At 34.4% G+C, this 27,505-nt stretch overlaps 4 protein-coding genes across 8 annotated transcripts; 2 read left to right on the top strand and 2 right to left on the bottom strand.

The window, feature by feature from the left end:
- Window positions 1-260: 260 nt before the first annotated feature.
- On the top strand, window positions 261-10,258 carry LOC125215703 (1,4-alpha-glucan-branching enzyme 3, chloroplastic/amyloplastic). 2 transcript variants are annotated; one of them, XM_048117214.1, is made up of 24 exons: window positions 261-394; window positions 866-1,140; window positions 1,245-1,316; window positions 1,429-1,493; window positions 1,657-2,337; window positions 2,734-2,906; window positions 3,008-3,097; window positions 4,049-4,124; window positions 4,750-4,857; window positions 5,456-5,546; window positions 5,942-6,043; window positions 6,432-6,534; window positions 6,861-6,998; window positions 7,098-7,169; window positions 7,296-7,385; window positions 7,896-7,973; window positions 8,043-8,150; window positions 8,328-8,417; window positions 8,495-8,599; window positions 8,701-8,786; window positions 9,401-9,455; window positions 9,589-9,659; window positions 9,781-9,847; window positions 9,932-10,258. In XM_048117214.1, the coding sequence occupies exons 2-22, from the start codon at window positions 902-904 to the stop codon at window positions 9,619-9,621; spliced, it is 2,655 nt and encodes an 884-aa protein (XP_047973171.1). In that variant the 5' UTR covers window positions 261-394; window positions 866-901; the 3' UTR covers window positions 9,622-9,659; window positions 9,781-9,847; window positions 9,932-10,258. The 2 variants fall into 2 exon arrangements, with proteins under 2 accessions (XP_047973171.1, XP_047973170.1); XM_048117213.1 differs by having other exon boundaries at window positions 9,589-9,686.
- Window positions 10,259-13,372: 3,114 nt separating this feature from the next.
- Window positions 13,373-17,348, top strand: LOC125215691. Of its 4 annotated transcripts, XM_048117191.1 has the most exons (3): window positions 13,373-13,770; window positions 14,129-14,189; window positions 17,289-17,330. In XM_048117191.1, exons 1-3 carry the CDS (start codon window positions 13,494-13,496, stop codon window positions 17,308-17,310), a joined length of 360 nt encoding a protein of 119 aa, XP_047973148.1. In that variant the 5' UTR covers window positions 13,373-13,493; the 3' UTR covers window positions 17,311-17,330. The 4 variants fall into 4 exon arrangements, with proteins under 4 accessions (XP_047973148.1, XP_047973149.1, XP_047973147.1 ...); XM_048117192.1 differs by lacking the exon at window positions 14,129-14,189 and having other exon boundaries at window positions 17,289-17,348; XM_048117190.1 differs by lacking the exon at window positions 17,289-17,330 and having other exon boundaries at window positions 14,129-15,016.
- A 921-nt stretch (window positions 17,349-18,269) lies between these two features.
- LOC125215904 (thaumatin-like protein 1b) lies at window positions 18,270-20,416 on the bottom strand. The gene is made up of 3 exons (XM_048117487.1): window positions 20,246-20,416; window positions 19,457-20,156; window positions 18,270-18,571 (listed from the first exon to the last, which is right to left on the bottom strand). The coding sequence occupies exons 1-3, from the start codon at window positions 20,328-20,330 to the stop codon at window positions 18,418-18,420; spliced, it is 939 nt and encodes a 312-aa protein (XP_047973444.1). The 5' UTR covers window positions 20,331-20,416; the 3' UTR covers window positions 18,270-18,417.
- Window positions 20,417-25,053: 4,637 nt separating this feature from the next.
- On the bottom strand, window positions 25,054-26,563 carry LOC125215903 (U-box domain-containing protein 21-like). The gene has a single exon (XM_048117486.1). It carries the CDS (start codon window positions 26,406-26,408, stop codon window positions 25,158-25,160), a length of 1,251 nt encoding a protein of 416 aa, XP_047973443.1. The 5' UTR covers window positions 26,409-26,563; the 3' UTR covers window positions 25,054-25,157.
- Between the last annotated feature and the right edge of the window lie 942 nt (window positions 26,564-27,505).

Raw genomic sequence — 27,505 nt, 5'->3', positions numbered from 1 at the left:
CCCCACCGAAAATGACCCACTTTTCTTTTTCGTCCGTCCAATTGAGATGACCCATTTCTTATTTATGAAATAATTAAAATACTCAATTAAAGAAAAACTAATGGGCCATATCTGAATAGAAAAAAAGTAATAAGTTAAGCATAAGAGAAGCTGGGCCGTAAGAATCCATTATTTTTGGAAAGTAATACTCCTATCTAGAATTCTGATAAGATAATTTTTTGAATAAAAAGAATCCCATTCGGCGCCATTCCAGTTGGTTCCCAAATCAGTTGCATTTGCATATCCCTCCCAACACCTCTCTCGTCGCCCATCTCACACTCACACCCACTCATCCTTTCCCGTTCTCCACCGGCACTCTCTCGCCTCCGTTGTGCCGTCGAATTGCTTCGATTTGGTAATTTGCTTTCAACTTTCTGTTTGTATTCATGTTTTGTGTTCGTTTTCATTTTCTGTTCTTCAGCAATGGCATTGGTATATATGCATGTTCAAAACTTAGTCTATTGGATTCCCACAGCTCTCACTGTTTTCTTCTCTACCAATTTCTCTCTAGGTTTCTACAACACTCTTATGTAGGAGTAATTTTCTCGCGTCTTCCCACAATACATAAACAATAACTACCGTTTTCCAGTATTTTACACTTCCCTACCCAAAACATTTCTAATCACATTTCTGTAAGTATAGATATACTTAGAGATAAACAATTGTATTTACGATATTAAAAGTCAAATTTTGACAAATTTCAAAGTTGCTACGGTATTTGTTTGCTCTCAAGATGATGAAATTAATGTAGGGTTTAGGGTTTAGGTGTGGTTTTGGTATGCTACGGTATTTGTTTGCTCTCAATGTTGACAAACCCCACTCGCAGAGGCAGACAGCTCCTCGTCTCACTCGCATCTCCACAATGATTTCTCTATTTTCCTCTATCCCAATCAACTCTCCACTCCTCACTACAAATAGAGTCTTCCTGCCGAGCAAATGCAAATGCTTCGCTGCCGACCAGCAGCCCCAAGCTCCGCGGAACAGGTCTCAAAGACCGCGTAAAAAACCCGTATCCGACAAAAAAGATGCTTTGGATCCTGCCGGATTCCTCTCCAAACACGGTATCACAAATAAAGCCTTCGCACAGTTCCTGCGCGAAAGGTAAGTTGAAGACTTTCTTTGGTTCAATTTTAATTATGCGCATCAACGTATGGGTTTTGATGCGTACTGCAACTTCCATTGGTGTCGGATTATGGTTTTCACAGGTATAAAGCGTTCAAGGATTTGAAGGAAGAGCTTCTCAAGCAGTATTACGATCTCCAGGAGATGGTTTCTGGGTTGGTGCCTATCTGTCTGTTGAAGCATATGTGCTGATTGGTTGTCGTTTGGAAAAGATTCATAACTTTTCTTTGTTTCACTTTTATCTTATCCTACTTTGTTGTTTTCAAGGTTTGAGTTATTGGGAATGCATCGGAATGTTCAGCATCGTGTGGATTACATGGACTGGGCTCCAGGTTTGACAACTTATTCTTACCGGATATATTGGGCTATTACGGTTTTGAATGTTTGAAAACCTGCTATCTAATTAAATACATATAGATGATATTCCAGTGCGCTGCCATTCATGCCTGGCGGATAAAACTGTATTAAATTAACTGCTGGACCTTTTGGGTTTAGGTGCTCGCTATTGTTCTCTAGTAGGGGATATCAATGGTTGGTCACCGACAACGGATTGTGCCAGGGAAGGTTACTTAGGCCATGATGATTTCGGTTACTGGTTTGTTATCCTTGAAGACAAACTTAGAGATGGAGAAGAACCAGATGATGTATTTTTTCAACAGTATAATTACATTGATGACTATGATAAAGGTGATAGTGGTGTCACAGTTGAACAAGTTTTTCAAAAAGCGAATGAAGAGTACTGGGAACCTGGAGAAGACCGCTTCATAAAATCGCGATATGAGCTTGCAGCTAAACTGTACGAGCAAATATTTGGGCCTAATGGGCCACAAACAGAAGAGGAAATGGAAGAAATACCAGATCCGATGACAAGATATAAGGCCTGGAAAGAGGAACATAAAGATGATCCACCAAGCAACTTACCACCTTGTGATGTGATTATTGAGGAGGATAACGAAAATGATGAATTTCAAATTGTAACTGATCCTGCTTGGAGAGAGAAATTTAAAAATAAGAAGCCTCCTATTCCTTACTGGTTGGAAACACGAAAAGGTCGGAAAGCGTGGTTAAAAAAGTATATACCTGGGATGCCCCATGGGAGCAAGTACAGGGTATACTTTAACACTCCAATGGGTCCTTTAGAGCGTGTTCCTGCATGGGCTACTTATGTTATTCCAGGTCACTTAATGCTATACTTATATGTTGCTTCCTGCCTTTCTAATTTTTCTTCCATTTTCTTTTATTATTTGGATATGTACATATAATATACTTTCTGAAAAATGCATAGGCTCAACTGGGGACTTCTTATGAAATTATTTGCAAGACATTAGATAATAGGGAACCTGAACATGCTATACTATACTCTTTTTTTTTTTTTTTTTTTTTTTTTTTTTTTTTTTTTTTTTTCTGTATAAAACTGAAATAAGTTTAAGATGATCAAGCTCCATGTCCTTGTACTCCTTTTCTATCGCCTTTTTAAATTTTAAAAAAAATAAATTGTCTACTACACTTGTTTTCTTATATCAATCTGTTTTATTTACTTGGAGTCTGATTGATGTACTATATCACATACAGAGGCAGATGGGAATCAAGCTTATGCTGTCCACTGGGAGCCTTCTCCTGAAAGTGCCTACAAATGGAAGCATAAACATCCATCAAAACCTAAATCTTTGCGAATATATGAATGCCATGTTGGAATAAGTGGAGCGGAGCCTAGAGTGTCTACTTTTAATGAGTTCACTGATAATGTAGTGCTCTATTGTTTCCAACATTTCTCCTTTGTTTCATTGAATTGTACTTTATCTTTAACTCCTGATTACCTAGTAGTACTAATCAATTTTCAATACAGGTCCTAGTTCATGTAAAGGAAGCTGGTTACAATGCAATCCAATTGATTGGAGTCCTTGAGCACAAGGATTATTTTACAGTTGGATACAGAGTAAGTGAAATGCAAAAAAAGAAGAATTGCAGCATACGAACATTTTGTAATTCAAAATGCAGCCCCAGCCTATTGATGACCATTGTTGCGCTTTACCATTATAGACTTCTTTGAGTACTTACAGAAACAAAGTGAGACAAAACTGATGATCGTAGTGAATACTAAGGCATTAGTGCATTAAGACATGGTGCATAGTTCTAAATGCACTGCATCAAGCAATGTTAATAATGAACTCAACAGTTCAATTCGCACCTTCTATTTATGATGATTATTTGATGTTAGACTGTTATTGACAATGATGTGATTTCTTTAATTAACAAATAAGTACAAATGATCGTTCCTTCTCAACTTGACACTCCTAGTTTGGTGGGCACTGTTTTTGGATGAGAGTTGACGTTAGGTACATACTTATTTCCTTGCAAATTTCATCCGTGGAATGTTTGTTTGGGGACAGAGAATAGGAAGTCAATATTCTACACAATGGTGATTTAGGAATGAATTTCTGATGTAGAACTAGGGAATTATGTTTGGATTATAAGCATACTCAATTTGGGAAAAGCAATACTGGATATCCACGCTGCTCGAATTGCTTTTTTCACTTCTCGGATTTGACATTTAAAGTAACAGGAATTTAGTTTTATATATTTGTAAGTATATGGAGAAGAGTGGTAGGATGTTAGGGTGAATTGGTCTATTGAAAGAAAGTCTCTGGAAAAGTAGTAGCAAGGCAGGTAAACATTAATCTTTTTACGTTGTAGAAATTATATAACGTTTACATTAATCCTTTTAGTTGGCGTCTATGAACCATATATCTACGCATGTGACTACCTACAATTCAATTATTTGGTCTGCTTCGTATCACAGTATGATCGGTGTAATATATTATTTACGTTTTTTAATTCTCCTATCCTTCTCTTTTTTCTGATATTATTCTTCCTTTCTCTTTTGCAGGTGACAAATTTTTTTGCTGTTAGCAGCCGCTATGGTACCCCTGAAGACTTCAAGCGGTTGGTGGATGAAGCTCATGGTTATATCAAATTTCTTCCAATCAATATCAATTTTTACCATTGCTTTTATTCTGCTATCAATAGAATAATTTGATATCTTAGTATAATGTTCTTTAATTGATTATATAACTTATACTTTAGAACATTGAAACTAGATTCAGATCTTTGTTCGTTTCCTCATGTAGATAGATATTGTACTATACTAAATTCACGCTAGAATTGAATAGCTTTAGATTATTTTGACAAATTGCTGGAAATTTGTATTTCATGTTTCATTTTTTTCCTCTTAGGAACAACCAGTAGGACCTCCAATATTGCTGCGGCTTTTAATATACTTTTGTTTTATTTTATCAGTGTTATGCTTGAGTAGGATTAAACTTCAATCACTAGGAACAACCAGTAGGACCTCCAATATTGCTGCGGCTTTAAATATACTTTTGTTGTATTTTATAAGTGTTATGCTTGAGTATCAATCACTAGCTTGTACTTTTTTCAACATTTTAACTGCTTTAACGTTAGAAGCATACATTCACAAGGTTTATCCGAATCCTTTTAAGCATTCTCAGAACAACTTTTGACAGCTGCAATGTATGGATTTGTTTCACCGTGTTTTGGATTGTTACATGGTTATTGGTTGATGTGTAGGACTTGGCGTGATCGTCCTTTTAGATATTGTTCATTCTTATGCCGCAGCTGACGAAATGGTGGGGTTATCATTTTATGATGGATCGAATGATTGTTACTTCCATTCTGGTAATAATTTTTTGACACTAATTATTTTGATTTACTTGTAGCATTAATATCAAGCAGTGAGCTATATAAGTTGTAGGTAATACTGTAATAGCCACAACAAGATTGGAAATAAACAGATTAATCCTCTGAGAGATGATATTTATACTAAATAGAGTCCCTCTAGCTTTAAATGTTTCTTGGTTGAGATCACTTTTGTTGTCTTCATGCTAATGTTCTTCCTACCTTTCTGCATGGATATTACTTGGTGAAATTCCTAGATTTATTGCTTGCATGCTCCGGAGTCCCAAGCAGGAACAGAGTTAAAGATACTCATCGATTGATTTATTTTTTTATCTTTCTGACAAGGAAAAATTATGTAGCAAGGGATTATGGTGTAAGTAGTGAATTGGTAATCATGATCAAATTGCTTCTCATGCAATTGTTCCGATGGTTCATTTCAGAGTCATTGGCAATATTGCATCTGCAGTTATGGGTTCTGATTCTGTCCCAAAGGTTTTTAGACAAATGAAACAAGAGTTGTGATATGGAACACTTTTTCTCTTCCAGATTCTTACCCATCTTTTACTTTAATTTTTATATTTTTTCTTCTAAATTCTAGGTAAAAGAGGCCAGCACAAATTTTGGGGCACACGGATGTTCAAATATGGTGATCAAGATGTATTGCATTTCCTTCTTTCAAATTTAAATTGGTAATTAAATACAGCATTTTACCGTTTTGAAGCTTCCTATGTTTTTCATGTTCTCTATCTTTCCAAATCTTTTTACAACCTGCCTTACGTTTGACACTAAGGCCCTTCTTGGTATGATGTAATGAGATGTGATTCCTACTTCCATTCTATTCATTTGTTTGGTATGATGGAATGAAAGAGAGAATTTAATGAAATGCAAAGGAAATCCAAAGAAATTGTCATTCCATTCCTACCTTTATTTCATTTAAACCTTCATTCCATTCAACCCTCATTCAATTCCATCATACCAAACAAGGCCTAAGTCTTGTAGGGTCACTTTTAATTTGCCTGACTATTTCTCCTGTTGTTTTTTCCCTCCAACTTTTGGTTTTAACAGGATCTATGACCTTTTCCAGGTGGATGGTGGAGTACCAGATTGATGGCTTCTATTTCCATTCTCTTTCGTCAATGATGTATACACACAATGGATTTGCTACTTTTACTGGTGATGTAGAGGAGTAAGGCTTCTAAGAACTTAACTTTGCGGCAGTTAAATGTCCTTTAATATAGTTGTCACCACTCACCACTCAGCAGTGATGGTATACGGCATTATATTTTATTCCTCAATCTTAGTATAATTTTTCATGCCAAGTTGTGAACCCCCACCTTATCAAGCTTTGCTTGACAGTTGACTTTCCATTCTTACTTGAACACTGTGCTAATGTAATGACAGTGTACGTACGCATGTTTTGTCCTGCTAATTTAAAGTACTACTGAGCTAATTTTATATGTTAGCTGACCACCTAGGTCTGGTTGATATTTGCTGGTTATCAACCTGATGACTTGATACTTTTCTAGTTCTTGCATTCCTTCCATCTGGCAGTACCTAACCTTTATCTGTTTCAGGTATTGTAATCAATATGTGGATAATGATGCTTTGCTGTATCTAATATTAGTTAATGAGATACTCCACTTCCTCCACCCAAATGTACTGACAATTGCTGAAGATGTAAGAAATTGTTATACATTCTCTATCATTAAACTCTTGATTATTGTTTTTTTTTTCTCTTGTTCTTTTGTCTTTCTAATGTTGAATATTAGTGTTATCGTGTCAGCTTCATGCCAACTCATTAACGATATGCTACGATAAACATGAACACGCCACTATAAGGATATGACTGGCACGAACATAAACATAAAATATATTGTTTTGACACAACACAACACCATATAATAAAATTACTGATGCTCATATGCATGTGTATGCTGCAATGTTCTTTTAATAGAAGGTACGGCTTCTTGATCTAATCCCCTTTAGTGGCTTGTTGTTTTTAGGCCACACTTTATCCGGGACTTTGTGAACCAACTTCTCAAGGTGGTTTGGGATTTGATTATTTTGTTAATCTCTCTGCATCAGAATTGTGGTTGTCATTCCTTGAGAATGTTCCTGATCATGAGTGGAGTATGAGTAAGGTTATTTCTACAACCTTAAGTTTACTTACTCTAGACAGTAGACACAGTTTATGTTGTAAGTTAGTTCACTGAAACTATTACCTCATGTTTTTCCTCTAGCTTGTGAGCACATTGGTGGGAGACAAGTGCAGCGTTGATAAGATGCTTTTGTATGCTGAAAACCACAACCAGGTGATCAGTATTTACATTTGTGTACCAAATATGGCCGCTCTCTCCCCCCCCCCCCCCCGCACATGCAACTCTTTACTAGAGTCTCCCCAGAAAGTTGTAACGTGGTTTATTTTTCTTGCTTGCCAGTCAATTTCAGGGGGTCGCTCTTTTGCAGAAATACTTTTTGGTTCCGCTAACACAGAAGTGGCCTTGCTTAGGGGTTGTTCATTGCATAAGGTAAGGCAGTTTCTTCATGCTGCCACTAACTATATCATATCTATACTATATCATATCTATACTCTTTCTGATGAATGTTGACCCACCTAGGCTCCTACCTCTATCTAAGTCTAATTTCACCTATTTCTTATTCCTTTGTCTTGTATTGATATATGCAATAATTATTTAAATATTATTTCAAATATCCATTGTTAACAACTTAACTAGTTGTAAAAAAGATTTTATATGCTTCGATATATAAGCACATTCACAACACCTTTTGTGGTGTTTAAACTTTAACCTCTACTCTTTTGAGTTAAGAAATGCCCTATTGAAGTGGTGGCGTTTTTCAGAAAAACACCTATGAAGAATAGTTGTTAGCTTTTATGGGCGAGTTCATTGAAAAGTACTTGCAAATAGGATGGTTTCCTTATAGTTAGTTGTTGGTCTCTAGTTAATTTCAGACTATGTTACTCTGAAGCTGTTTTTCCATATGTAGTATTAATATAGTATGAGTTACCTGAATTACAGATGATCAGATTAATTACATTTACTATTGGTGGTTCAGCATACCTCAATTTCATGGGCAATGAGTTTGGGCATCCAAAGGTGAATTGCATTAATTTGGCACATATAAAGATTCATTTTTAAGTGATTGACGATTTTTTTATGTTTCAGAGGGTTGAGTTCCCAATGTCAAGCAACAGTTTTTCCTATTCACTTGCTAATCGCTGTTGGGAGCTTTTGGAGGATGAACTTCACAAAAAATTATTTGCCTTTGATAAAGTAAGTTGGAATTTATATATAGTCTAGATTTGATCCAATATTGTTTATTTTCTTAATATAGCTTCACATTGTCACGCATAGTTTTATGTTTATCCAATCAGATTGGTATTGACTAGATATAAGCAGTACACATCACATGAATTTCAGATTTCTTGGTGTTCAAAATTTGTACTTCAGGATATGATGAAACTGGACATAAAAGAGAGAGTACTTCTAAGAGGTTCAAGGGGCCTTCCGAATATTCACCACGTCGATGACACAACGATGGTATCCGCCGTTTACCATACATATAATATATAATTGTTTGTAAATGCATGTGGGACTGAATAGCATCATTGAACCAGGTGATATCTTATTCACGCGGCCCATTTGTCTTTGTCTTCAACTTTCATCCCACAAATTCATATGAAAGGTACAGTATAGGCGTTGAGGAAGCTGGAGAGTATCAAGTAAGTGATGCTTTGATATTATTATTAAATTATCCTCAACCCGAAGTCCTGAATTTTCATTTGAACTGATGCTACTTCTGTAATTCGTGATTAACTTGCAGATCATATTGAATTCTGATGACGAGATTTATGGTGGTCAAGGATTAATTGATCGAGACCAATATGCTCAAAGAACCATTAACAGAAAGTGAGTGATGCTGTTCTATGACTTTCTTCTCTCTGGTGTATGCAGGTCATTGATCGTGACAGTATCTGCTGAGTAGTGTTTTACTTGGTTCTGAAATATTGCCACCTCGAATCAGGTTGAAAGATCAACGAACCGACAGTTCGTACACGCTTCTATATACGGAGTATCTTATATGCACCCATATTCTGATAAATAATCAATTAATAGATAGAGATCGAAAGCAACATGAAAAGACTAAAATTCCTTCTGAACATGTTTGTATAGGTAGTGCAGTCTCTTCCTCTTATCTCATATTTGCATAAACATGTTGTGAATCGTCTTCCTCAACTGCATATCTTTACCATCACCATCTTAGAACATTGACTGATCTTTTATTTTCTTTTCCTAGCAAATCTCTTCCTTTCAGCACAGCTGCTTATAGTTCGATTTTCTGAACATAATTTTGACTAGCATCTATAATGAAAAAATATCTAAATCTTGCATAACAGAGTACATTCTAATCAATTTAAGTATGAACTACATCTTAAATTATGTATTGTGGAACCTTGTGTGATGCTATCTATTACTACTATATCCTACAGCTCACAACGTTAACATATTGCTTGGATTTGCAGAACTGATGGAGCCAGGTATTGCTTGGATGTGCCGCTTCCAAGTAGAACATCTCAGGTTAGTCATGCGAAATATTTAGCATTCACAACTTCTACCCTTTGTCTAGACAATAGAAATACTATCTACAAAGAGAAACACAAAGACTTCAAGATATGGGAGCTGTGATGTAGAACCATTTCATTTGATGCAGGTGTATAAGCTAACTCGGATTCTCAGAGTTTAACTCCAATCTGGTGAAACTCATCTTATTGCCATAGAATGGTGAGACTTCGTGCAGCAGCTGCATCGGTGAATCTTCTTCCTCAGATATTCTACTGATTTATTTTGTGCTATATTCTTAAGTCAAGCTGCTGACTAGCCTCTTGTGTTCGTATTGTGATAGTGAACTCAGGCCTAGTTCTTACACAAAGGAGCTCCTGTACGGATGTCTCGAAACCGAACAAGTTTAGGTTAGTATTGAATTATCCTGAACCTGAAGTCCTGAATTTTTATTTGAACTGATGCCACTTCTGTAATTCGTGATTAACTTGCAGATCATATTGAATTCTGATGAAGAGATTTATGATGGTCAAGGACCAGTCGATCGAGACCAATATGGCTGATAATTAAGCAAACTCAAATTTAGAGCATCGCCCATGGAAGAATATAATATGCAAGTACAATTTATGTAGTACTATTAAATTTAAAATGTACTACTACATTTTATGTATTTTTTTTGGAAATTAACTTGGGCTAACCGACCTCTATAAATTAAAAAATAGTAGCCTTCATTAGTATTTAGTCAGCCCATTTCAAATCCAACTACTGGGCTTCGAGATCTCATCTCTATATGAAATTCTACCCAAACTGATGTTATTTTATGCTACAAAAATGGTTAAGCTAATTTCAATTCTATTATTACATTTCGAAGCTTAAACTTTCCGTCGGAATTTTAATTTCCATTAAATCGAGCGTGAACAAAATTTATTAATCTTGAGAGTTTTTATATGCTTATTTTTCATCCCTAAATTTTTGTATAACTTGTTTAGAATGATTTGTATGCAATCAAATTTTGGTAAATGAATTTTCAAATTGCACTGGGGCTACGACTTTGCATAGGGCATTGTTTGAAATGATGAAACACCCATTGGGTGTACTGGAAAATCAAGTTATTTCTTAAATTGTTTAAAATTTGTATTTGCATATATTGTGTTGACGTGAAAGAGACACTAATGTATGTATGACATCATTTTTCAAAAACCAGATTAAACCAGCTAATTCTATATGTTGAGAAAGAGCCATATCAACTCACCAATAGGTGTTTAGATGTAAAAATGATCAAGCAATCCTATCTACTCCAATATTAAAATATCAATGTGAAAAGACACATATTTTAACATTTAAATAAATGAAATCATTAATATTTTGTTTATATTCTTCAATTTCTTAAGATGAAGAGGGGAATTAAGACAAGATAAGGTACAAGTATATGATAGGGCTACTAGTCGTGAAATTTTGGTAAATAATAAAAATGTAATAATACTAATCCTTAAAAATTTAATTTACTCTTGCAATTGCACTTTCACTATCTTTCACCTATTAATTAAGTACAATTAATTATGCAACTTGCTCTTTCCATTTGATGGTTTGTAGATTGGATTTGGACCCCTCTCTTGGTCACGTACGTCATCAACTCATTTATTCAGTGGATGTCATTAATCAAAATTATCTTTTATTGCATATTTTCAACCATATGTGGATTTTAAACAAGAAAGATGACCACTTGCAGATTATGATGCTTCATTTTCTATTAACATTTTTTCTAAAAGGTCGATTATTATTATTATTACTAATATTATTATTATTATTAGTAGTATTCTTATTTATTATTAATATTCATTATTATTATTATTATTATTATTATTTATTACTACTATTTATTTTCTACTTAGCATCATGTGACAATTAAAACAGTAAATTGACCGTGTCTTTATATCAGCTTGAAAGGTTATTACTTATTATTTGACAACTTTAGTAGTGTGCTTGTTGAGGCTGCGCCACTATATTTAATAGTACTACATGATTATGTTTACGATAAAAGGTAAATTGTTTGCTACTAGTCTAAGTAGATATACCTTATCTCCTAATACATTTGTAACATTTCCTCCTTTTCGGCTGTGGCGACAATATTAGTAAATGTTTGATTTTTTATAGAATAATAATGCTTGAAATTTGTTTGATTGTAAACACGTTACTCATGTTTATGGAGTGGCCGAACGTCAATCAAGCAAAAAGTAGAGTAATAGAATGAGAATGATGTTGTAATTGTAATTTTATGAAATTAAATTTGAAGTTATAATATTTTAAATTAATTTTAAATTTTGTATATATGAATTAATTGATATAAAATTTTCATACACAAAATTTGATCAAAATTGAAATTAATTTTTAATTATGCATATTTTTAGTTTATTTTGTTTATATACATTATGTAGCTCTAAATTGTTTTTCTAGTAGTATTACATTTTATATTGCAGCGACTAGCGAGTGTGTGTGTGATGTGTGTGAATATCATTTTTTTGTGTGTAGTGTGTAACATTATTTTGTGTTCTGCGTGATTAATGTTTGGTGTGTGCAATATTGCGTTTCCTATATGTATGCAATGTGTTGTTGTGTGTATGTGTTTAGTGCTGTGTGTTGTGTGTTTATCTATATATGTGTGCGGTATGTTATCTAGTGTTTATGTGTGCAAGAAGTATATGTTTGAGAGATTATATACATTATAATTATTTTAAATTTTAATTTTGGTTACAAAATTTAATGGTAGAATTAATAAAGTTTAGAATTGAAATTAAAACACACACACGTTCATCAATTTCAAATATAATCCCCAATTTAATATTGTCCAGCACACTCTTGACACAAATTCTTATGATCTTGATGGTTATTCTCTTTAAAAGGAAATTTGGAGGAATAATATTTCGAAAAATGAGTGACGTTAATGTGTTTGGGTTAGGACTATTGTGGGTCTTGAGTTAGATGAAGGCGTAAGAAGATAGGTTGGCCTAAACTATTGTTAAATGTATGATATATGCCCCTTTATTAGTACTCCCTAGTTTAATAATAGTAGTATATATCTTTACGGAGACAAAATCGTTTAAATTAAATAACATTACAGTTTTTTTCAAATTATCATATTACAACTGTCTAAGTTGAATAATTAATGCCTTCATCTGATAGATGAAGGTATTATAGAATTAAAAGTATTATAGTAATCCATTAGTGTGAATAAAGTCTTGCGGCTAGACTCTCACCAACAGCCTTTGAATAATTGATTTTTTCGCAATAAATATATAAAACTAATTAATCAAGTTTTAAACAAAAAATATAATAAAATATCTATTCCCAACGAGATTTAGATTCACATGCTATATTAGTACTTTAGAAGAGATACGTTTATCTTATATTTTCGTGATCAAAGAGCCGACTACATATTCTTAATTATTTCTCATCAATATTTACAATTCTCAGGAACAGGATAGAATAACTCTTTTTTTCTTCTTCGAAATAATTAAAATAATAATAATTAAAACCATTGGACTTTAATTATTGCCACTACCTATATTTTTGGTATTGAATTTTATATTTCCTTGGACATTCCATTCCCTTGTTTGCGAATCAAGACTATCTATTGTATAAACAAATTCTACTAATTAATACTCCGTCCGTCTTGCAATAGGAGGAGTCCTATTTAGTTATGACATTAAAAAAAAATAAAAATAGATTGAATAAATTAATGAAATATTAGTCTCATTTATATATAATATTAATTTGATTGTGATCAAATGAGATTTATTAGGCTAAATGAGAAATGAGATGCAATATCAGCCACTCATTTTTATTAAATGAGTGGTCCAGATTTTGCCACACAAAAAATATTTTTAAATTAATTTATTATGAAAAGGTATAATGGTTTTTTGGTTTGGCATCTTGGGCGGTTTCTGTGATTAATCGTGGTAATTGATCGCGCAGGAAAGGTACTTCGATTTCGACCTCTCGTCGCCGGAATCCAAGTGATGCCGGTAGATTCCGTCGTAGATCTCTTTCAATTTCGCTATGGCTAGCTCAACGACGACGCCGGCGACGGCTCAGTCGTCGGAGAGGTTGAATCGGTTCCAATTGGATTTGAGGATATTCCGGCAATCGCTTAATCGGTTGGTTTCAGAGCAGAGGTCTTCTAATCTTCTAGAACTTTCTTCTTCGGCACATTTTGAAATTGGAACAACGATCGAGCGCGGCAGGAGACTCTGGCTTTGCTGCGGATTCGCTCGGATATGGGCGCTGCTTTTCCAGATTCAAGCCTTAAAGGTCCTTTATCGGAAGAGATTTCAAGGTAATTTGTTTTTTTGATTTGTTTTGAGCATCGATTTTATGTGGAAATGGCGGTTCTAGATCGGAATTCAGCTGAATTGTTGCGGTTTTTTGTCAATTTGTTGTTAATTTTAGCTAAAATTGAAGTTTAAAAGAGTAATCAATTTGATTGTAGTCTTCCTCAGCTACCTAATCTGGATCGTCTCATCTAAATCAGCCTTTATTGATGAGTTTCTGTGATTAATCGATGTGAAAAAGAAAAAGGAATAAGAGAAGTGAATTCGATTTGAATTTGATTGATGAATTTATACTACTACTAAATACCATTTGTTGTTTAATAAAAACATCATAAGGAAGCTATAAGAGCAATTACTATGAAGGTGTTCTTGCATTGCGAACAATAAGAAATGGAAGCACGTCAGAGGCTCTTAATGCACAGAGGTACAAAAATTACAACACATATATCATAGAAATTCATTTGTGAATAATTTGTTTCTGTGAATTCAGATTTGTTTATATGAATCATTTGTTTTTATTTGAAGAAAATTGCTTTATTTGGAAAAAAAAAATTGATTATTTTGTAATCTGTTTGCAATCTCAAGAATGTTGATTATTAGGATGGAGTAAATGTAGATCTATTGACATTTTATATAGCTATTGACATGCTGTTGACATTTTGTTTATGTGATTACTGTGGAAATTGCTAATTAGTTAAATTGGACCGGTCCAATTGTTGCTGTCTATCCATTCAACTCTGTTTTACTGTGATCACTTAGCATCACTTCTCTTTCTATTAGCTTTAATGCAACTTCCAGGGCAAAAGCTTCAGAGTCGAGATATCTTATCTTACTTTCAATATATTTTGGAATCAATCTATGATTTTAATTGGGTTGTTCCTATTGTTTTCGAAATTGTTTGCTTTGTTTGGATGTTCTATTTCTTTTCTCTAATTTTCATTAATTGATGAGTAGCATCTAAAATCAGCAAGAATTCGTGTGAAGCAGAGTATAGCCCACAATAGATATGAGTTTTGCATTCCACCTGTTCGACAAAAGTCCCAATAGATGTTGTATTGAGCCTGTACCTCTAATTCACTCCAAACCTAGTCCCCTGTTTTGCTTTATTTTGCTGTGGATAATAGTTTTTTCCACACCAAACCTAGTTGGATTTAGATACTTAGCATATACTAATAATACTTAGCTATTGTAAGTGTTATTTGTTAGTTGTTGACATTCGATATTCTGGTTATTGATATGTGAATTATAAGTGTTATTTGTTAGTTGTTAACGTTTTAATACGAGTTGTTGACATTCAATATTCTGGCTATTGATATGTCAATTATAAGTGTTATTTGTTAGTTGTTGACATTTTAATATGAGTTGTTGACATTCGATATTCTCGGTATTGATATGTGAATTATAAGTGTTATTTGTTAGTTGTTGACATTTTAATACGAGTTGTTGACATTCGATATTCTCGGTATTGATATGTGAATTATAAGTGTTATTTGTTAGTTGTTGACATTCGATATTCTCGCTATTGATATGTGAATTATAAGTGTTATTTTTTAGTTATTGGCATTCGCTAATCTCGCTATTGATATGTGAATTATAAGTGTTATTTTTTAGTTGTTGACATTCAATAATCTCGCTATTGATATGTGAATTATAAGTGTTATTTTAAGTTGTTGGCATGAAGATGTTTATTTTTTACATGAATTATATAGCTCGTTGACATAATAATGTTTGTTGTTGACATGAATTATATAGGTCGTTGGCATAAATTTTATGAAAAATGTTGTTGACATAAATTATATGTAAAACATTGTTGTTGACATGAATTATATGTAAAACGTTGTTGTTGACATAAATAAAATAGGTCGTTGACATGAAAATATTTGTTATTGACATTAATAATTTGTAAAATGTTGTTGTTGACATAATAGTTGACATAAATAACGTTTGTTGTTGACATCGTAGTTGACATGAATAATGTTTGCTGTTGACATCGTAGTTGACATGAATAATGTTTGCTGTTAACATCGTAGTTGATATGTGAATTATAAGTGTTATTTTTTAGTTGTTGACATTTTAATACGAGTTGTTGACATTGGATATTTTCGGTATTGATATGTGAATTATAAGTGTTATTTTTTAGTTGTTGACATTGGATATTCTCGGTATTGATATGTCAATTGTAAGTGTTATTTTTTAGTTGTTGACATTTTAATACGAGTTGTTGACATTCGATATTTTTGGTATTGATATGTGAATAGTAAGTGTTATTTGTTAGTTGTTGACATTTTAATACGAGTTGTTGACATTCGATATTCTCGGTATTGATATGTGAATAGTAAGTGTTATTTGTTAGTTGTTGACATTTTAATACGAGTTGTTGACATTCGATATTCTCGGTATTGATATGTGAATAGTAAGTGTTATTTGTTAGTTGTTGACATTTTAATACGAGTTGTTGACATTTGATATTCTCGGTATTGATATGTGAATTGTAAGTGTTATTTTAAGTTGTTGACATGAAGATGTTTATTTTTGACATGAATTATATAGCTCGTTGACATAATAATGTTTGTTGTTGACATGAATTATATAGGTCGTTGGCATAAATTTTATGAAAAATGTTGTTGACATAAATTATATGAAACATTGTTGTTGACATGAATTATATGTAAAACGTTATTGTTGACATAAATAAAATAGGTCGTTGACATGAAAATATTTGTTATTGACATTAATAATTTGTAAAATGTTGTTGTTGACATAATAGTTGACATAAATAACGTTTGTTGTTGACATCGTAGTTGACATGAATAATGTTTGCTGTTGACATCGTAGTTGACATGAATAATGTTTGCTGTTGACATCGTAGTTGATATGTGAATTATAAGTGTTATTTTTTAGTTGTTGACATTTTAATACGAGTTGTTGACATTAGATATTCTCGGTATTGATATGTGAATTATAAGTGTTATTTTTTAGTTGTTGACATTGGATATTCTCGGTATTGATATGTCAATTGTAAGTGTTAGTTTTTAGTTGTTGACATTTTAATACGAGTTGTTGACATTCGATATTTTTGGTATTGATATGTGAATAGTAAGTGTTATTTGTTAGTTGTTGACATTTTAATACGAGTTGTTGACATTCGATATTCCGGTATTGATATGTGAATAGTAAGTGTTATTTGTTAGTTGTTGACATTTTAATACGAGTTGTTGACATTCGATATTCTCGGTATTGATATGTGAATAATAAGTGTTATTTTTTAGTTGTTGACATTTTAAAACGTGTTGTTGACATTCGATATTCTCGGTATTGATATGCGAATTGTAAGTGTTATTTGTTAGTTGTTGATAGTTGTTGACATTTTAAAACGTGTTGTTGACATTCGATATTCTCGGTATTGATATGTGAATTGTTAGTGTTATTTGTTAGTTGTTGACATTTTAATACGAGTTGTTGACATTCGATATTCTCGGTATTGATATGTGAATTATAAGTGTTATTTTATTGAATGTTGAAGATTCGAAGATTTGAAGATTTGAATGTTGAAGATTCGAAGATTTGAAGATTTGAATGTTGGAGAGATTTGAAGATTCGAAGATTTGAACATTTGAATGTTGAAGATTTGAAGATTTGAAGATATGAATGTTGAGGATTTGAAGATTTGAAGATATGAATGTTGAAGATTTGAAGATATGAATGTTGAAGATTTGAAGATTTGAAGATTTAAATGTTGAAGATTTGAAGATTTGAATGTTCAAGATTTGAAGATTTGAATGTTGAAGAGATTTGAAGATTTGAAGATTTGAACATTTGAATGTTGAAGATTTGAAGATTTGAAGATATGAATGTTGAAGATTTGAAGATTTGAATGTTGAAGCTAGAGTTTTAGAGAGGATTTTAGAAAATGATTTCAAACACAATTTAATGAAAAGACAATTATACCCCCTTGTTGACATAATGTGGTATTTATTGACATTTTGTTAATCTTGTGGATTAGTGGCCCATATTGCATCTCATTTCTCAATTTAGCTAAATAATCTCAACCTAACAAGACCCATATTAATTTTATAAGAAAATGAGAGTAGAATAAGTTGGTAGAATGTGCGACCTACTTACCATTGAAAAAGTAAAAGTGAAATAAGACTCATATTGTAGGACGAATCGAAATGACAAAATATGATTTTTATTATGGAATGGACTGAAATGACAAAATTAGACTTTTATTGTGGAACGAAGTTAGTAGTAGTATATACACGAATTCAAATCAAATTAAATTAGGTCTAGTATTTTTTTATCCGACGATTTCTATGTTTCAAATTAATTAATCTGTTATATGTCCAACGTAAACTAAGAAAAATAAGAAGGTTCATAGTACATCAAATAAGTGGGCGCAGTAGAATATACTTATACTATTATATTTAGATAGAAGATTTAATTTGATTAATTACATCGAAATCAGGCAAATAAACGCCAGTTGCATACATCTCAGTTTCCAACATAGAACAATTCAACTTCTCTTTTTCCTTGATTCTTCAACCAACTTGCTACATAATCTCAATTCTCACATTCACAAACAATTCCTACAAAAATTTCACTTCACTAAAATTTTTGGTGTATGTTGAATATTGGAGTCGACATATACAAATTCAATGTTGCCACCTCCATAAATATAATTCAAAAATAGCCACCACAAAAATCAACATTCTCCAAGAAATTTGCGTGCTTAAATGACCTCTGCTTGAAACCAATGAAACATTCCCTAATCCCCCTCCTCCTATTGCCTCTCCACTTGATTTCTTGCTGCATATTCACCATCAATAATTTCGTTATTTATTAGTAAAAAAAATCATCATCCAACAATATAATTAGATTAATTGGTCCTTTATTTAAATCCAATTCGCAGAAAAGACACGCAAACAAACGATCTTGGACGGTGCCACTATTTTCAAGAATATTTATTTAAGCCATATAGAAAAATATACATTTGGTTAAAACCCATTTCCGATCTTAGCTAACTGTCCTATTTTGCATTTGAATATTAAACGTCAAACTTCAATTTCAAATTTCGATTTTAATACTATCTTAGATCATTCACACAAGTATAAATGCAAATACCATTTCAATGATTATGATTGTATCCTATTATATTTGACACCAATTAAACTACTATATTAAATCACATGACAACATATGACATATTCATAACCGCCCAAAATTGTGAAGGCATGAAAAGAGCGTGTAAGTAGGATATGTTTGGCAATAGCACATGGTCACAACTTAGATGCCAACATTTTGTTCACTACTTTTTTAAAAGTGAAGAATTTCTAAGTAGGGGTCGACAAAAAAATAGAACCATCGATATTAATTTATGAAAAAACTAATTAATATAGTACTAATTAGCTATTAAGTAGTGTACTATAATAAACAATAGCACATGTTACCCATCCAACACATTCGTCACTTTACGTAGTATCAAGTTTTAATTCATGTGGCAATGTTTGTATTACAAACATTTGCACAAATAAAAGACACTCAAAAGCCACTTTTCTATATGTGGATCAATGCAATTCATGTAGATTTATACTTTGACAAGTTGTTGAGTACTTAAGTTTATATTTGTGTCAAGTAGTGTGATAGTATTGATTAAATACATAAATAAAGGGTAAATTGCGGAAAAAATCATACCTGCGGGAAGGAGTTGGGCAGAAAGTGATAATATAATCGGCAGAAGCACACGTAAAAGTACTGGTTTTATCGTCATAAGCATAGCTATAAGCGCGGGGGCAGGCGTTCTTAAACACATGCGAATACTGGGTGGGCCCACAGGTTTCGGGCGTGGCGTACCCGCCAGAGCAGCAATACTTGGGATCGCCGAACGCCTCGCACGCGCTCCTGCAGGCCACGCATTCCGCTCCGCCGGCACCGCCAACCACCTTCAGCTCGGACGGGCACGACTCGTTGAGGTCGCCCACGCACCCCGTGCTCGAGCAGTTCCCTCCGCCCTGCGGGACCACGAGCATTGGCAGGTTGTACCCGTCCACCAGGCTGACGTCGTAGAAGTCGAGGCCGCCCGCGCCGTTGAGCGTGAACTCGGCCAACGTGGCGGGCGGCACCGCCCCGGCGCCGGAGCACTCCACCGTGCCGGAGCCGCAGTCGGCGGTGGCGCAGGCGAATTTTCCGGTGGCCGGATCCTGAGAACAGAGTGTCCTGCCCCAAATGCGGCCCGACCACGAGGCCGGGACGGACAAGGGGAAGGAGTCGCCGGAGCTGAGGGAGAATCCGGTGGTGGAGAGCGGCGGAGTTCCGGCGCCGGAGAGAATCCCCGGCCAGACTGTGTAGGTGCATTGATTTACCAATGTGAATGTCGCCGATAATGCAATCGGAGCTGTACTTATATTCAAACACACTATTGAATTAGAAAGTTATGTATATAGTAAATATCAAAATTGACAAAATTAAGAATCAAATATGTACCTATAAATATGAATGAAAGGATGAGAATGATGAGAGAAAAATGAGGTGGTCTGCCCATTTTACTAAATTGAAATTGACAAGACATTGAATGTATGATATTCAAATAGTAGTGTGTGTTTGTTTTTGGTAAGGAGGTGAAGAAAAAATGAGAGAACAGTTGGGATTAGGGGATCTACTTCAATTGTTAATGGTTGCAACACAAGTTAGTCAGTTTATATAGGTGAAAGAATGGGGCAGGGTGGTGGGGTGACCCCACATGATACTTATTGGTTATAAAAATCTTTTATTCACACTGCCTAAAATAATAGACAAAATCAACTCAAAAGACTATATATTCTTCAAAGTTGAAACATCATTTATATATATTCACAGTGGACTAATGTTTCTGTTAAATTTTGTTAGAGAAGTTGGTCATTTTTCCATCCTTAATCTACTTTTCATTTGTTTTTATTCTATACATATTTTTTTATATAGTGATGTCGAGGTAACAACATGGGTACTACGAGCTTTGTAAATGTATTGAATTTGTCTTATTTATGATGGTGATTTATGTGAATACGAATATTGGAAAAGCAAAAAAGAATAAAACACAGGTATAATATGGTGGCCCAAATGAAGTTTAGTTGTAGCCTGTAGCTAATGTGGGCCCAACTGTTTGCAATGGTTAAAACCTTTAATCCAATTGCAATGCTTATTTCCTAATTGACTATGTTCATAACTCATAGGAGTAAGTGATAATTTTGTCAAGCCCATTCAGTTCAGCCCTTTTTAATTTTCATAAATTTCCATTTTCATGTACTACTATTCTTTTCTATATCGTGAGTTTCAACTTTCAAGTATCGATTTCCATCAAAAGTTTTTCTTACAAAAATCATGAGTCGTCCTTTTCTATCCCTTTTTTCTAATGAGTTCTAGCACGTACTCCCTCCGTTCCATAGTAGTGGAGTTATTTTGACGTATGTTCCATAGTAGTGAAGTCATTTCTCAAGTCAACACAGTTCTTCTCCCTTACATCATTGTCTCTTCATCTCTCTACATTTTTCATTTTTAATCCACTTAATATAATTTTTCTTAAATCGCGTGCCGAAAAAAATGCCTCCACTACCACTCCTGTACAAAGGAACACTCGTTGCACTTTGAGTAAAGTATAGTTACATGCAATAGTTCGTAAATTATTGCATGTAATGGATAACAATCACGGGCTATGTATGACAGGTAAAGAATGAAAGTGAACCTAGAGTTATTGACTTCAAGCCAAATTTATAGAGTTTTTTTTGGCTCTCATGGACTGCCACCAATCTCACTTGGATCCACAATTGCATGTATGATGTTTGAAAGTGGCACAACATAAAGACAAAAACGGACCAAATTAGCTCCTTAAATCTAACACGTAGCATGAAAAAGCAATCACAAATAATCAAACATGTAAGAATTCAAAAACTTGTGCTCCTTCTGCGAACATATAGGGTTGCTGCCTTAAAGCAAGGTTCGCTTTTTCCGCATAAACTAAAGTTTGGAGCATTAGCCACAACAAATTAATACTGTTGTTAATGTTATTTTAGATTATTCCAAATCTCCCTCATAAAATTTGCCATCTGTCCCAACCCACATTTTTTACTTATGCTACTAATCCCAACTTTATAATTTATGCGGTTCTGAGATTAATTACGTATAAAGAAAATTTAAAGTATGGAGAAATATGACCAATCTGAACCTTCCAGAAATAAATGTGTTTTCTTATTAATAATTTGACATTTGAATAAATAATGCTAGTCAAAAATAAAATGTACTATGTATACTACTTTATGCAAAGCAAATGGGTGAAGTATTTAATAATGAAAACTTATGAGCATAGCATAAGCCCATAACTATTTAAGAATGCAAAACCAGATTTGCATATCCAATTTTGGATGAATAATGCGGTGGTTGGCTTTAAGGGAATTTATTTTGAATAAATAAAACAGTTGAAATTGAATGTGGATAGTCTACATACAGTTTCCTGGGCATTTTGTGAAAGGAATTTGGAAAGGATACCATGAATCTTAACATCTCAAAGACGTGGAAAGAGAGTGTATGATATACTCTTTTTGAGGCAAATAATAAGCAATTTCGCCACCTACTTATCACTGTTATTTACTTTTATCATTTTCAATATATTATCCTATATTTACATCTATTAATTTTCCATTCCAAATTTCCTCTCTTGTCCATCCTGAAATAATATTCAAATCGTTCTACATTATTTCCAACATGTAACGTATTGTTTATATTGAAACTGTAGGAGTATAAAGTGACTATGTACCAAATTTCAAATTATAATTTCCTTATAATTTAAAACGCAAGTCTTGCCGCTAAGCATGCCAACAATTCCTTGTACAAATTAATTTAGATATGCACAATTATACGTAAACACACCACACGATAACAAGGAAGCTTATGTATAACCAAATAATATGTCATGTGATTGGAGGCGAAAAATAGGAGATGTAGTGCTGCACTTAGGGCAAAGGCAGAGTTGCGATGGAGTCCGAGACATTTGGCAACTCTATTCCATGTTATGCAAACCAAACATATTTAACTAAGTTCGAGTACTTTATTCATTATATATCTAATCATTCAAAATTACATACTAGTATACTACTACTAGTTAATAATGAGAATGGATTTACCTTTTTTTTAAATTTTATAAAGAGATCTTCATTTTATTTATGTCTGTAGATTCTTTAATGTTTGGTGAATGATCAATTAGAGTTGATTTTGAATTTGGGCCTTTTCAATCCAGTAGTCATGTTGTATAGGAGCTGTTGGTAGGCTTAGGCCCATAAGTGATTTTCACTTTAATTTCTTTGTTATATTTAACATTTTCAATTAAGCAGGCAAAAAGATCGACAGGTCGACCGTCGATTTCACCGCTGTCCCATACGCCCTATGCATCGGACCGCTGATTGGCGCCATTGCAGGCATCATCCGCCAATCGGATGCCTCACTTTTTTTATTTATTTAAATTTATTCCTACATTTCACACGATAAATACTCTACGTCTCATCTCATTTCATTCACCGCTTCCAATCGTATATCTCTCTTTTTTCCACTCTATGCTCGAAATGAATCCCGACGGCGCCGACGAGCTTGTTGTTGCCGTAGAATGGGCCATGTTAGACTACGGTAAGCGTTATTACCAGCATATGATGTAGCAACAACGAAAACATCAGGAAGAACAGGTACTTAGGTCGATCTTCCATTGGGAGCCGGTCTTCCAAAAGAGCATGCCGTAGTCGCCGAACGGCTGATTGCGGACTACTTTGCCGACGAATCACGGTGGTGCATGACAGTTATTCACGGTGTTTTAGAATGCGGCGAAATCTTTTCTTGCGATTGCTAACACGTTGGAGGCACGTGATGAATACTTCCAGCTGCCTCCCGATGCTAGCGGTGGACCCAGACTGTCAATGCTACATAAGTGCATGGCTGTAATTAGACCGTTGACTTATGGAGGCGCGACAGATATATTTTTAAAAATTAATTCACTTTTATTAGATAAAAAAAATGATTTATTTGAGCGGGAAAAGGATAGTCAAATTTCTGTATGATCGTTGAATGGAAATGGTAATAGTTTGATCAAATCAAACCAATTGAAGTCTATTTACTAATAATGATGGTCAATTGACCGGTTTAGTCCCATTTACGAAACAATTATGCAATGATCCGTCAATAATCCAGTCGATCACATGTCCTATATTTTATGCATCAGAAGTTACAAGTATGAATTTAACCATGTTAAAAAAAAAGGTTATGATGAAAATGAACCTCAACATTTATACCTCCTCAAGTCTAATATGTACCCTTCCTTTTTAGTTCGTCCCACAAGAATATACACTTTTTAATTTTTTAAAAAAAATTTCTCTAATGAGGTGTCACTCATTCTCCACTAATAATACTTTAATTACTTTTTCTCTCTACTTCTATCTTGTTTTACCAATTTTACATTAAAACTTGTGCCGAACCCAAAATGCATATTCTTTGGGGACAGAGGGAGTAATATAAAATTGAGGTTTAAAAAAATTTATATCAAATTATTGAATAGCCTACTAAAAAACTAACAATCCGCAATGAATTGAAATACTATATATAAATTAAATGTTAAAACTAATCATATAAACTAAGGTGGATCAGTATTGAATCTTTAAAAAATACCAGTAATCACACAGTTAAAATGAAGCACTAGAGATTGAAATTGTAGATAGTTACAAACAATACACTACAAAATAATTGACAATGAAATACGAGTGAGACATGACATCAAATAGTGGAATTATTGATCTAATAAGTGGCTAAAAACCATATCAAGTGGTAACTTAGAGTAATAAAGACTTTAATAGGGATGTCAGTTCTATAAACGATTCGTTCCGTTTTGAATCGACCGTTATTATCTCAATTGTTAGTTTTGGGGAACCAATAGATTTGAACAATTTTTGTCCTTTTTTTTTCCAGCGATTTCCATGATTTTTACTCAGAGTTCCATGATATTTTTAGTGTGTCCGATTAATATTTTCGATTTTGGACTAAAAGCGACAGTTATCTATTGATTACTGTATCAAAGTTTTTGGAATCAATCAGATTCATCCCTTAGACAGTTAGAGTTCCAAAACCGAAACTGGCCATTAAATTTTAAACATGAGAACCAATTGTTCTGGTTTAACCTAAGACATGATATAGCATCAATAATCAATACACATTTCTCCCTTGAAGCTCATACTATTAAAATAAATCGCATATGAATACTCTGTATGCAATTATGTAATCCGAGATGAGCGAATATGATGAAATCTGTAATTAATGTGTGTATGTTTAATCTTTGATCAGATATGATAAAGATATAAATATAAATAGAATGAAAAAATTAGTACGTAATTTAAAACGGCCTTGTAATATGCTTGAAATCCGAAGACTCAACACACTCAATCCTACTCCTATACCCATTCAACACCTTCAACAACTCCGTGACCTTCTCCTTGGTCCCCTCATCGCTCCCAATCTGCAACACCAGCAACAGCTTCTGAAACGCCCCCGCTCGAAGCGCCTCCACCGCACTCTCCTCCTCCTCCCTCACAATCTTCAACAGAATCGAAACCGAAAACTCCGTTGCCATCTCCGAAACTCTCAGCACCTTCTTCACCAACAGCGGTATCATCAGCGCATTCTCCCTCGCCCTCTCCCTCACCTCCCCGTGCCCGCACATCCCCTCCAAAACGCCCAGCGCCTTCTCGGTAACGCTTTTATCCGACTCCACCGCCATTTCGAGAAGCTTCTCCACCATCCCCATCTCCATCAGAGCCACCGCGATCGCGCTACAATGTTCATGTGATTTGAGCAGATAGTAAATTGAAAGTAGAGACGCTTTCGTCGTCGTCGGGCAAATCGGCTCTTTGATCAGCCCGATCAACGCCTCTACCACGCCTTCCATCTCGACTGCAATTTGAAACGACAGAATCGATCTCAGCGCCAACACTGCATTTCTCCGCATAGACAAACTGCCAAATCTCATAAACCACACCAATTTCTGAACCGAATTCTCAGAGGAGAGGTTGCGGCTCGTTTCCTCATCCAGAACCGGCGTTAATGTAATCATCGCCGATAAGACCTCCGTTAAAACATCGGCGGATTCATCTGAATTCGAATTCGCTGCAAATGCGGCGGAGAGGATTTTACTGGATCCATTAGCGACGAAGCATCGTTTGTTTCTGTCGCTTTCCTTGGCCGATTGTTTGATTTTAGCGACGAATTCGATGCATCTCTTTTCGTCGGAGACTCTCGATAGCATCTCGGAGGCCTCGGCGGAGGTGATCGGGATGCGCGGGGTGGGGATCCGATCGACGCCGCGGGAGCGATTTTCGACGCACCATTCCTGGATGATTTTCCGGATGGCGTGGTTGGGGATTGGTTCAAGGTCTCTGAGGAGTTGATTCGTGACGGGGCAGGTTTTGTTGCCGGATTCGATCCAGGTCTCGATGCTGTGGCGGTCGTAGGTGGTGCCGGTGGACAATGTGACCGGATCTTTCATGAGGTGGAGAGAGATCGGGCAGAGGAAATGGTTGGGGATGGTGAGCTCCGGCGGCATGGCGACGGAGTTGCGGCGGCAGCGCCTTCTCCATGATTTGAGCATGGTGTTAGGTATTGTTTGGTTGTGTGATTTTGTCAAGAGCGTGTTTATTTATTTGTGTTGAGGGAGGAGACCGAGTCCAAACGCGCCTCAACTTTTTTTTTTTTCCAATGTGTGTTGCGTTTGTGAATGGATTAGAAAGTGTCAACCCAACCCAGGTAAATTATGGTACGAGGAAACATATCTCTCTCTCTATATATAGATTATTATAGAGAGATATTTGAATAATTTGAATGGGAAAGTTGGACTGGAAATCGTCAATGATCCGGCTGACTGCCTGACTGGACATGGAATAAAATATTATATTTATATTATTACAAATATATTTCCAAAAATTTAATGAAAAAAAAGAAGCTATGTTTTTCTATATAAAAATAGGGAGATCATTAATTTGACTAAAGATTGGGTCGCATCTTTTACTTGTATAAATTAGGAGGAGAAAGACCAGTCACTTTTAATGGGAATCAAATAATATGTAGAGTCCAAATTGGGATTATATAATTATAAAAAACGGAATATCTCATTTTGTTTTACTGGAATTAATCTTTAACTCTTTATGTTAGAATTACTTGAATTGCGTTTTTCTTCTTCTTCTTCTATAATTGATGACTTAATTTGATGATTCATTACATTATATAAGTACTAATTTTGTATTATTTTTCTTGTGACGTTTCAAATATTTAATGTTGGTTATTTATATGAAGCGAAGATGATGGGATGCAAAATTAGACATAGTGTGAACAAAACTTGAGTTGAAATGGTAAGTTGGTGAGAGTGACAACATGGAAAAATTGAAGAATGTAGGGCTTTGGTGTTTATTTCGTAGTGGCAAATGTGATGATTTTCATTACTATTAAATCTAACAATAATACAACAAATGAAGGCCAATAAATATTTCTGGAATAGACCGTTAAACATTTTGAATGTGAGCGGTGAATTGGAAATTAATGGATTACGATATTAGAGTAACGCGAATATTTGTAAATTTGATAAAGAGACAAAAGATTATGATTATGAAAGAGGAGAGTGGTATGCTATGACTTGAATATACAATGTGAATATATGTAGACACGTCACACGAGCCTAACGCGGAGGGCCAA

Source organism: Salvia hispanica, chromosome 3 (genome assembly GCF_023119035.1).
Source record: "Salvia hispanica cultivar TCC Black 2014 chromosome 3, UniMelb_Shisp_WGS_1.0, whole genome shotgun sequence".
Taxonomy (NCBI): domain Eukaryota; kingdom Viridiplantae; phylum Streptophyta; class Magnoliopsida; order Lamiales; family Lamiaceae; genus Salvia; species Salvia hispanica.
Note: the sequence above shows the minus strand (reverse complement) of the source record. Positions and strands in the feature narration are given on the sequence as shown.